The following is a 12,485-nucleotide window of genomic DNA, read 5'->3' on the forward strand; positions in this document are numbered from 1 at the left end:
AGTCTTCTAAATTTATGCTATTGCTAGTTTGACTTTAACTTGAATTTCACGATTTTAGAAGTGTAAGGTAATAGGAATTAGAGTCTTTAACTGTATACATGTGTGTGTTTGCACATACACAGCTCATTAACATTTCTTAAAAGAAAGAATACCCTGTTCTAATACCACACACAGATACATTGAAATATTGTGTGTTTTTAACTCTGTCTTTTCTGATTTGTATTTGTATGAATTACAGGTCTTTTGTGGGATTAACACTATCTGGTAGTTGGTGTACTTAGGCGTAATTATTTATCTATATTGTTTTTTCTTAATGAAATCATAGGCAACCCTTTCTTTTGCTTGTGTGTATAGGGTCAAATATATGAAATGTGTCTGACAGAGAAATTCAGTTCAGTAATTACTAATGACTTGTAACATCCCCCTGCTCCGATTTGTTCCAGCAGAGCCACTGCACGCAGCATATGGTGCTTGATGTACATGTGTGTCTGTGCATATAGATGCAAATGCATCTCGTTACTGTTAATTTTCATTGTGATCAAGGCCGGATCCTGTTCCTCTGAACAGTATTATATTATGTAACTGGCAGTGGCTCTGTCTTTCTGTTTCAGTTAACCACAGAGTAGATTTAGATCTAAGATATCTGACCATGAGGGATAAGTAAACAATGGTTTGGCACACTTACGGTTCAAATAAATTCTGGGGAAAATAAATGTATGTAAGGTCATCAGCTTTTAACTTTCCTTAATCAAGAAAATGAATGATAATAAATTTTAAGTCATTATGAAATGCTAGCAATTCAGAGGAAATATAATATGTAAAATAAGCTGTCTATCAGAAATATAGTAATCATATTTGAATGAATTCCTGCCAAAAAATTTTGCCATGGGGTTTTTAGCTATAACATATTAAAACTTAAAACTATTGTTAGTTCCAGAACTGCCTGATCTTAATGGATATGGCATTTTTAAGAGACAGACAGCAGAAGAAACTGTTTCTACCCTTTGCTGTAAAAATAAAGGTAGTTTTATTGGATATGAAAAAATATTTTTAAGGAAAACTATTATGAATACAGTGGATAACGTACAAAAATACTTACTTTTTAAAGCACCCTATGTACTTAAAGGAGAATGTAGCCTTTTTGCTTTAATCTTTTGCTGCTCTAAGATTAATTTTTATAAATAAAAACATTTAAAAAGGAGTAGGTTGTGCAAACTAATTTAATTGCTCTGATTAAAGTGACTTCAGCAGTTCAAGAGAGTCAGGAGAAAACCTATAGAGTTTTCCCTCCTGGGGCAAGTTCCTACATGAAATAGGAAACTTAAACCTACACGAAGAAGGCTAGAAACAGTACACAGTATGGTAACAAGCAAAATAAAAATATATACAGGAAACAGATGCATGAATAATGCATTTTTTTTTCAATTGGAAGTGTTAAACTGCTTTAGGATACAGTAACCTGAGTTTTTGTCTTTATGCTCATCTTTAAAATATTCTCTTTAGGGTGTGCTTTTCAGTATGTTAAGTGGCAGGTCTTATATTTATTTGTAGAAGAGAGCCTGTTTATGTAAGGAAACATGCTCTTAGATTTAGGCTTTATTAACTTAAAAACAAAAACACCTGAGAGCAGAAGATAGCCCTCCTTAGCCTGTTTCCCATAAAAATTTAGAAGGCAGCTTGGAATGAAGATATCTAATAGATGTGAAAGCTATTGTATGTAATGTGAGCACAAATGAATTTTGCTGATAAGAGTAGATATTTGTGGGAGTTCCGTGGTGGAGGAAGTAAATGTTTTGTGGGTGACTTTTGTCTCCGCATGAAAATCTGTGGATAATTTCTAAGTCTGACAAAATTTCCAAGGAAAATCTCATTGAAATGGCACACAGTCTATTAATTTATTTCTGTGTATGCTTATCAGAATATATATTGCATTTATTCCATTTAGGCAAATTAATTTTTTTATCTTGAAAATAACAGTTGTATGTTTTCTTGTTCCAGTTTCTTAACTGCTTGTACGAAACTTGGATTCTCCCAGTGCTGAATTTAAGACCCCAAAATGCTTCAAGTTTTACCATCTTAAACTCACTATTTATCTTGAGGCTGATTTAATTAAAATATTATATACTCTAGGGCATATTAAACATGGCAATTTATTGTAATTCTTATTAATGGAGTGTATTTAATGAGTTTTCAGAACCGACTCCTGCCCCTACAACACACAATGCTGGTTTTTATTGGGTACATAGAGGGAGACATGCAGATGGTCTGATTTTCAGGAGGTGCCCGGCACTGACAGCTGCCCTTGGCTCCTGTTGTATTCAGGCAGGAGAAACGCTGGTGCTCAGCACCTTTGCAGCTTGGCAAGCATGGGATAATTCCTCCCTTCCCTCTCTGCTTCAATTTCCACAGAAGTGTGCTGGACTTGAGCGTAAAATAATGCCAGATTCTGCTTGTAGCTTCAGCTTTTTGCATTGTTAGAGTTCTAGCAAGTATTTCTTAGTTCTTATTCATGTTGTTCATTGATGGTGTCTGCCACAAGGTGTGACAGTACATAAGCACAGTTATTAGCTGTCTCTCTTGAAATGTCTGTACTGCCTAGTTAGCATCTCTTCCCAGAATTGTTAGCTTCTTTATTTTTCCCTTTTTACTTTAATGGGTGTTAGATGTTTGCTAGTTACTTATGGCTGCTCTAAGCTTCGTGTTACTCATTAAAAAGTACAACTCTCTTCTGAAAGCAATTGGGAAAATAAAGGTATAAGGTGCAATTTTAAGATTAATATTAGCCTGACCATGACCAAGAAATCACACAGCTTGAGAGGAATTTCAGTATTATTGTTATACTCTTAATGTGGGGTGGCAGAGCCTTTAAATATTTCTGGTAGGGTAGTTAATACAGCATGGAAGTTTGATATTTGTACAGTTTGTAAAGGAATTTGAGGTGTTACCCTATTTTGACTTCAGTTTTCAAGTATGCACTGGTGCATCATTAATCATAGGAAATGCAAAAATAAATAATATAGTCCCTTTGGATTTTTCATGTGAATACTTACCTTTTCCTTTTTTTGTATATACAGTTGAGGTATTTAGGTAACCCCTAACCTTTTGCTTCAACAAGGAGGTACAGTATAAAAATATTACCACAGTCTTCATATGAGCAGTTCTCTCTAAGAAAACCTCTAGATGAATATTTATTGAAAAAAAGCAAAGTTGCAACACAGAATGACTTAGCTTGGCCTGAATATTATATTTTAGACCACCAGTGAATAAAATTAAAAGCACATGGATTTTGAATAACTAGAAAAGGTTGTAATTGATTAGCACTGCATGAAAGTATTGAAGTGGAGTGAGTTTTGATTTGTGAATGGTCCTATTCAATAGAGATTAATCCTGTATGTTTGATAAAATCTTAGTGCCCCTAATGAGATAGGATTTTTTTCCTCTCCCAGTTTATTTAACCACCAGATACTCTGATATTCTCCTAACAAACTGCAGCATTTTGATCTTACTGAATTTTACATTGATGTAGGTGATTTAAACAATATTGGCTATTAATAGTTCATTTGAGGCAGCTAATTAAACAGATCAGTGCATTTTACTGCCTACAGACCTTGTAAGTGATGAAGAGCAATCCTGCAGGATTTGGGGCTTTCAGATAACGGCAGCCTCTGTGCGAAGCTGCAGCTTTTTTAGTGCACGTGAGAATACTCATTCCTGCATAGTTTTCAGTATTATTATATTTTTTTTTTTAATCCTGGTATTTTAAATTATATTTTATGCAAAGAGAAGTGGTTCCTGAGATTTTGCTTAGCATTCACAATAGTGTGAATACGTTAAACAGGCTGGAACATACAGAAAACTGCTTTCTATACAGAGGTAATCAAAAAGGATTTGTTCCTCTCTTATCAGTCTCCTGATTAAAATGAAACAAACCCTTTAAGATTCCCTACCAAACAGTAAAGCAGATGAGAATTGAAATTTACAAAAGGTTTGGCATTTTTTGATGAAGAAGATATTGAGGAGTATTTTAATATAAGCGGAACTGGAAGACTTCAGATTTAGTCTATCTCCCTTGGGTTCAGCTTCCAGAAATTACGTGTGAAATACCTGATTGAATTATCAGCTAAACTGGGATCCTATTTCCTTCTTTCATTTGATTCTTCATCTGAAGATGCACAGAATATAGTTGAAGATGCCTTTTCCTATTTTAAAATTGTAATTGTTTTTGGAGGCATTTAAGAAGGTGTTCAGTCTGAAATACTTTGAGTAAACAATGTTTTCCAAATTTTATACCAAATATGCTGTTTGATTTTTTCTTTTTTTTTTTTTTTTTTTTTTTTTGGCATAGTGTTTATTTTGAGCCTATTTTCCCCTTCAAATGTTATGGATGTAACTATAATAGCATTTGCTGGTTGAAATGAATCCCGTTTGATTTAAAAGCCTGAGAAGGTTTACACAGGCTCGATGCAGTCAAAACCTGTGTATGAGTGGCACAAGGTGGAGAAAATCTGGATGTGAAACGCAGACTATAGTTAATTAAAATGTGCTAAATTGGAAAGGAATATATGTGTTTGCATGAACTAGGAAAGGATTCTTCCACTTTGCTACTTGTGTTTCTCCCTTTCATATGAAGTCCAAAAGACATAGACAAAAATGAGTGGAATAAAAGCTTTCAGGAATATGGTTAATAGCACAGATTAGCAACCATGCGGGTTAATCATAGCTCCGTTTTCCTGCCCTGTTATGACTTGTCATTATGTTTCATTAGTTCAGTCTTGAAGAGAAACAATTAAACTCAACAGTCCTGAAAGGAATAAGGTAGAGATGGGAAGAGAAGGACAGCACGGAAAGGAAGAACAGATCGTGCATTCTGAGGTGCTGCTGCATCACTGAACGGCAAATTCATGAGCAGCTTGGGTATTCTGGCTTTTTTTTAAACAATAAATTCTGCCTCCTTTTTATAAAAGTGGGTTTTCCAAAATTTGGTTTTAGCGCAGGTTACACTGCTTACACATTGATAGAGCTGATGAGATTTTGTAGTCCCTTGCATCTATTGTTTGTGTCCAAAGTGAAATTCAGGTATCCAACCCTATTTAGTGAAGTTCAGGAAAAGTATTAAGCACAGTATCACAGTACTTCCCAGTGGCTTTAGGAATTATCAGAAGTAGGTGAATTAAGCAGTCAGACTTGGTGTTTTGATAATTTTAGCCAACTAAATTTCTTCTAATCTCTTTTGGAAGTAAAAGCAAAAGAAAGTCCCTATACATGTAAACTGTATTTCCTGTTGTAAACACTGGGATAATGTGGTCTGGCTACACTTCTGCTGTGCTTTGCTCAGACACCAGTTTGGGTAGAAAAGCTGCTTTGCCGGGTCTGTGTTTGCATTTCAGCTCAATGTTCAGGGTATTAGAGCTGCATGACCAGCCACAGGTTATATTATCTCATCTGGTATCTATAGGTCATATATTAAATTGGTCACCCTCCTGTAAAAAGCAATTTCTTCATATCTGTTCCTATACCCAGCCCCAGAGCTTCTTCGTGTGTTAACTGGGAACCAGTCAAAGCGTGTGAAGTAGGAGGGGTAAAAGGCACCCCAGTCACTACAATAATGGGGATGTATGTATTGGAAATGCTTCTAGCATTGTTGTTTTTCATAGAAGGGGGGCAAGGGAGGGAAAGAAATAGGCTTAGCTACGGTCCCAACATAATTTCAACATGACCGACACCATTAAGAAAATCTTGTAAGTTTTCACTTTTTTTTTTTCCTGAAGCTTTCAGAATTTTCAGTTCATCTGTCTGAACTGCCTCAGTAAAAGATGCTTTGAAAAAATTTTCTTACTGTACTTCTTGCAGTTCATCAAGTGTGATGATAATAAAGCATTTTCCAGTACACTTTAAAATATAACTTCATTTTACTTGCAGATAAATCAGTTAAAGTCTTATTTGATTCTATTTAGTATTTGTGAGTGAGATGCTCTCTACTGATTTTAAGTCTCTGAGAGGATGAAGCTTTTCAAAGTAAGCAAAGATAGAGGTGCAATTTTATAGTGTATTTATGAGTTTTATGAGCATTTATATGTACAGTGCATATAAATAATTACTTCGGTATATACATATATGATTTCTTAAAGGAATCTGTGTTTACAGTTCAGAATATTGAAGTAAATATTTGGCAGTGCTCGTCTACAGAATTTTTTACATCCCACTTTGAATTAAACTTAAAATTCAGCAGCATGTTAGATCATGTATTTTTTATTTCGTAGTTTAATATTTTCATGCATGAATGTTTTGCCTTGTTCATAATTAGTGTAATGAGAAGAATTTGCTTTTACAATTGAATATATTATCAAACAACTTTGCTGTGAAATGAGGGCAACTGAGGACTAGAAAACTGCAGATTTACACAGATAACTTCATCTGAGATATATGCATAAAAATAAGATGCCTGGAACAATGATAGGGCAGTTTTAGGTAGGATAGGCTGCAGTATGCTACATGCTACTCATTTTCATCAGGTTTAGAGAGCAAGCAGTCTGAACTCTGTGATTTAAGTCTTTTACAATATCTTTCATTAACTACTCATAGTGGATATATCTAAAAGTGTCAGCAGAGTTCTTAATGAGATTTCTGAGCTGCTGTTAATGAACTCACTAATTACTTTATCTTTTGCCTGAAGATAATATTAAACATTTTGCTAGATCCCATTGGGCTCTGTCAAATTTCGTGCAGCTACACCTTGGCTCCGGTGACAGCTGAGCACACCTGCTGTCAAACACTAGGGACTGAGCCACCAACTTCCCTTTGCTCAGCTTGCCAGCTAACAAATTTGTTCTTATATCTGCAGAAGCTATTTACAGTTACTTCCCCCTCCAAAAAAAACCACCCAAAACAACCAGGTATACTATCTCAACATTCTAACATCCCATTCAGCATTTTTTTGCTTAGATAACCACAACCAGTATTGTTCAAAGTAAGAAAACTCTCAAAAGCGAAAAACAGAAGCTCAAATATTGCAGCACTTACCCCAAAAGAAGTTTTGCTGACATGGTGTCACTGAACTGAACAGGCTGTTTGATGCCATAGTCCCTCTCGGTTCACGCAGAGCTTTCACCTTCTGGTGCAAATACTTCTTGGATCCTCAAACTGCAAACACAAACCATAGCCAAACCTTGTTTTAGTTTTACTGTGTCCCTGGATTGCATAGACTCTACAGTTAGTTTTTTCTCTGTCAAAAAATTGTGTAGAGCTGGTAACATGTGAAAAGGAAGGCAACAAAACAAAAAAAAGGAGAATGAGCAAATATTTGAAGGACCTACTATTACTGCATAGACTGTGGTTAGAGAGCACTTACTGACTCTGTTGGTCTCAGTGGCTGGTAGTGACCTGCGGAGATTAACCATTTAAAAACCAGAGACTCCTTTCTGTCCTCCTGGAGAAAGTTTGCACCGCACTTGTGGTTCTGTGGTTGTTTGTGAGGCGAATGAAGCATTCACACAATCCAAAAAAGCAAAAGCTTTAAAACTCCTTTTTTTTGCAAGCACTGTTACTGGAGCGAGCGAGTCATGTGGCTGTGACATCAGAGGACTCCAAGTAGGACTGCCTACACTGTGGCTTTTTCTTTCTCTCTCTCCTCTTTTTTTTTTTCCTTTTCTTTTTCTTTTTTTTTTTTTTTTCCTTTTTTTTTTTTTTTTTTTTTTTTTTTTTTTTTTTTTTTAATATTTTGACAAAAGGCCCATGTAAGGACCTTCCTGGCATTCAGAGGGACATAGCTTTTTAATTTTTGCAACTCATGAGGCTTTGGAGAGAGTACAAAATGCTGTAAGAGCCCAAACGTCTGTACAGTTAAAGCATATGGACAGCAGAACTTTATTTGTACTCTCAGTTCAGGTTCCCCCCACTCTTCTTCCCCCTCCTTTTTTTTTTTTCTTTTTTTTTTTTTTCTCCTCCCATTCCCTCTCCCTCCTTTATTATTGTGTCTGTGGAAAACTGAGCAAAATTGGCACAAGTGGCTGTGTGAAATTCTGAACAACAGTGATGATTTACAATAATTTACATCTTTGGATTGTATCACGATCTTGGGTCTGCTTTACATTTGCTGGGTGGCTGGATTCCTTCTGTTTTACTTTTTCTCCTTGTCGTCTTATACTTGTGAATCTGTAACTCATTGTAAGAAACTTTACCTTTCCTAAGGTCTAGTAGCAGGCTGCTTGTTGGGGTTGTGTTTTTCACTGTAATTGGCTGTCACAGAAGTGTTAGTCTGGGGATTCCTTTGCAAATCTTAAATCATGTCTGCCTTGCTTTGCATGCCTTCAAAACTACTTGGCAGTTTTATGTGATGCAAATTAAGGGCAATTATGTTTCTTTTATATTTGGGGCAAAATATGTCATTTGGATATCATAACTGGTTGTGTGCTGCAGCCATGCGAGTGATGCTTGGGAACACCGGCATTGGGAGGATTTAACGTGGACGTTGTGTAACAGAGTGAGCTGGGAGGGTTTGGTTGTGCTTACATTAATTCCTTATTGTAGTTCTGGTGTTTAAGGGAAATAGAACAGTCTTAAACTTTTGGGGAGACTATAAATAACTTCATTCACCAGTTAATGTTAACACTTAGTTTTAAAATGAAACATAAATTTGATGCATATGTAAGACTCAAATGCTTAATATCATCTGTGTACATGTGTGTGTGATACTTTTTAATATACTTAACGTATTGTAACTTTGACTTTGATTGTGTAACATAAGCCCTGACTGTACCAGTACGGAGGGGGTTAACAAAAGCAGTATTTTTTTGTTTATAATAGAGGCTTTGAAATAAATTGCAAAATGCTGTGTGTAGTAAGGAATAATGTGCACAGACAGTGTGTATTAGTAGTCTTGATTTGCTCACTCAGATTCAGAACAAAATTGGAAACATCTTTGAGAAAGTATCTCATTTTTTGCCTCTTTGGACATTATATCTAGAACTTTTCATATTATCCTGATTGTACCACAGATGCACTGTAATTTTAAGTTTTGGCTGAATGAATTTAATTCTTTTTCCTTTTTTTTGGTCATTTTTTGGGGGGAGTAGAAGAACCACGTAAAACATAGATATTGTTTGGCTTTTATTTGTAAAATAAAATACATCTCTTTGATGCTGCCATCCCTCCTTTTTTTGTTTTTCTCTTTGTCCTGAGCTTTCTTGGTTAGAAATTGGCCAGGAATCGTGTGATATGAATAGCTGGAGGTGTGGGTGGAAACCAGGTTCTCTGTTTTTTGGGGATGAGACAAATGAGAAGATTTTTCAGTAAAAAATAGCCTGCTTTGATTTTTGTTACAGAATTATAAAAATCATAGACCTTTCTTCATAAAAACTTTTCATAATAATTATTGTGAGATAAATTGTATTGTACTTCATTCAGTACTTTGAGAGTTATTACATGTTGCCAAACTTAGAGAATTCTACCATAAAATGAAAAAGGAATGTTCTACAAAAAACCCCATTCCACTTAAAAATAAGGGTGATATTTAATTCTTCTATTTATTAATTGCTTTTATTATTGTTTGCTTTGTATGGTTAGGAGCAACAATTGAAAAAATCTTAAGACCATAAAAATAATGGAAAAGTACTAATCTTTTCATACACAAATTATATTTGTATGCATTAAAGTTTTAATCAGCTTAGGATGCAGCAAAAGCTTTTGGAAGTTGCTGCCTCTTATTTGGGGAACTCTTAAATTTTACGTTTGGAGTTTTCAACGACAGTTACACATTGAAGGTATTGATGAACTCCTATTTGATGGTAGGTATGCACAGTATTTTTAAATAATAGGAAACTGTTGTCTTGACCTTAAATACTTATTTCCATTGCTATAAAAAAAAAAGTTGTTTGATTTTCAAAACTCTGCCCTTTATTTTTAGTCATATCCTTAGTATTAGAATATTGAGCTTCCTACAGAAGTCTGAATATGAAAATTTATTGCATTGAAATGCTGTTCTCATGCTTTCTCCAGAATGGCTTTTTCATGCTTTCACTTGTGTATGCAGAGTTATTCTCTAACTTTGTTGCTGTGCTTTGATCTGATACCTTAAAGATTTTTTTTTTTTACATTTTCACCTGTTCATATCAAGAGCACTACAAAGAAGACTTCATCTAATAAAGCAAAAGCCATTAAAAACAAAAAAGCATATACTGTAACTGAGTAATCTAGATGTAGTTTGTAAAAACTGTCACTGATAAAAATGCAGGGTTTTTTTAATATAGAAACATTATAAAGCAAAACTGAGACCAAATACCTGTGAAACTGGTGGTTTCTTTTGGTATAGTTTGCACTTCTGATGACGCAGATGCAAGAATCCTGAAAATCCACTGTGTAAATCAGTGTCTTGATTGTAGACTAATGCTTGACAGGCTCTTGTTTAAAGGTAGCTCTACAAAAATGGAAGTTCACTTCTGAGTTCCACAGGGGATGCTTTGAGTCCCAATTACACTTACAAAGGAAGTATTATGCTAAGGAATTTCTCTGGTAAACTTTGAGCTTGATCTTTGATGACAAATGAAATCTAAAAGTCAATTGTAAGGCAACACTAAAAGATAATTACATCTTCCACTGTTCTTTAGACGTGTTTTGGAACTTTTAAGCTATGCTCTATTTCCAAACATTTTGCCTTATGTCACTCAAAAGTTCATCCAGTGTATAAACAGTGTGATGCCCTGCTGAAAGTTTATTTGTACTTAAATGTTTGCTTCTATGCTACAACTGGAATGATATAAATACTCCGCTTAGAGCAGTGTGATGACAATTGTTAGATTGCATTTCATAACAGGTTTTACAATATATACAATAACAAGATGCTGATTTTTATAATTCAGGAAGTCCTGGTGCAGTTTCCTCAGATGCAGGTATTCACTGTAGGTGTTGTTAACATATCTGTTTCCACTACAGCAGTTTTTTTTTTTTCGTTAAGTGAAACCTCTTTCCTTGGCTGTGTTTTTCAAACTGAGGAGTATTAATTTTTAGAGGAAGAAAATTGTGTTTTCTGTAGGTTCACAGCCAGTACATTTAAAATAATGTTTGTTTTTAAATACTTGCACATTTTCGGAAACTTCTGTTGTTAGACTTGGGTATTTTGTAGACTTCTCATTTCCATCACGTCTGCAAGAGTAGTAGAGTATGTTGATACCACTTTATACTAACCTTTTAAAGCAAAGACTAAAACTTCCAGTTGATTAAAAAAATTGCAACAGCAAGGATATTTCAGCATTCCTTCATTTTAAAATGGCACTTATTGCAAGAGTAGCTGTGAGCATCTGAGTGTTACTGCTGCCTTTCTCTGCCTCAGAACCTTTCTCTAGGTAAGATATGGTTTGAAGTGGATGGTGCCTGTGACCATTGATGTAGAGGGGGGAAAAGTAATGTTACCTTTCTAGGGTATAACAGTGTTGTCTGTTTATTCTGCAGGGCAGTCAGGCTACTGAAGATCACATTAAACCTTAAACTGAACTGTTGTTTAAATTAAAAAGATGGTCATCTCTTAACCAGTGAGTACATCATGGAATAGCAAGTAGTCAAAAATTTTCATCCACTTTGTGTTTCCACTTCTCTCACTTCTTCATATCATAGCGAAGTTATTCTCCAGTGAAATAATCTAACTCCTGATCAGGCTTTGAGTAAGGGGCTGTGATTTAATGATCAGATGTGTCTGATTCTTCCTGCTCAGACATTTTTTTTTGACAAGCATTATTTTCCTTGTGTTCCTAGATCTTGTAGACTGTACAGCAACTGAGAAAAACGTCCTTTTGATTAGATGCACCCATTCTAAACAGTCAATACATGGTGTTTAAGATCATCCTAACCTCCTAGTTATTTTCTCCTGTCTGTATTTTTTCTTTTTTTTTAAAAGTCAACTTGCAGAAAATATGGGAAACTTGTCTCATATAACAGCTGAGGATGTGGCTAGGTTAAGGCAGGAAACTGCTACCCACAATGCAATGTTACATACACTACCACTTAATAAAATTTATTTCAAACATGCTACTGACAAAACCAAAGAAAAATAATATCCTAACTATGCTAGTTAGTACACTAAATATATCTAGGGAAAAGTGAAAGTAATCTCTCTAGAGCCTTTCCTGCTTCTAGGATACAATGCTACTAGTAGTTAAACCAGAGCAGATCTCAGCAGCTAAAAGCAGTGACCTATTTTTAGAAAATATTAATGTTTCTCTGGAAATTAATGTTTCTGTGCCTTCTAGTAACAGTCAAAGTTTTAATGCAAGCAGAATTCAGATAAATTCTCTTCTTAGTTTTTCTTGTTGGCAAAATATCCCCTTAGGTCATTTTAAAACTTGCAACTTTTCGTGCTTCATCCCATTTTCACTGAATCTTACATTTATTGTGGCCAAGCAGCGTTTTACCTCTCCTTGCCACTTTTCATCTCTTTGTAGGTTGGTATGAAAATTTTCCATGTCCTACATGGGAAAGGAACTGAAAAGAGGAAAATT

The 12,485-nt window shown here is 35.0% G+C and overlaps 2 protein-coding genes across 5 annotated transcripts in view; one reads left to right on the top strand and one right to left on the bottom strand.

The window, feature by feature from the left end:
* Positions 1–7,486, bottom strand: part of RUNX2 (RUNX family transcription factor 2) — a 147,869-nt gene extending 140,383 nt beyond the window's left edge. The window contains exons 1-2 of one of the 2 annotated variants that reach the window (XM_041426195.1): positions 7,345–7,486; positions 7,021–7,134 (exon numbers count right to left, since the gene is read on the bottom strand). In XM_041426195.1, coding sequence (XP_041282129.1) covers positions 7,021–7,134; positions 7,345–7,486 — 256 coding nt within the window. Of the gene's footprint in view, positions 1–7,020; positions 7,135–7,344 lie in introns of those variants that run through there. The other variant, XM_041426196.1, reaches the window with a different exon arrangement.
* Positions 1–12,485, top strand: part of SUPT3H (SPT3 homolog, SAGA and STAGA complex component) — a 255,374-nt gene that overhangs the window by 32,349 nt on the left and 210,540 nt on the right. The window lies entirely within an intron of this gene.

This window comes from Onychostruthus taczanowskii, unplaced genomic scaffold, assembly GCF_017590055.1.
Source record: "Onychostruthus taczanowskii isolate IOZ18803 unplaced genomic scaffold, ASM1759005v1 scaffold90, whole genome shotgun sequence".
Lineage (NCBI taxonomy): Eukaryota > Metazoa > Chordata > Aves > Passeriformes > Passeridae > Onychostruthus > Onychostruthus taczanowskii.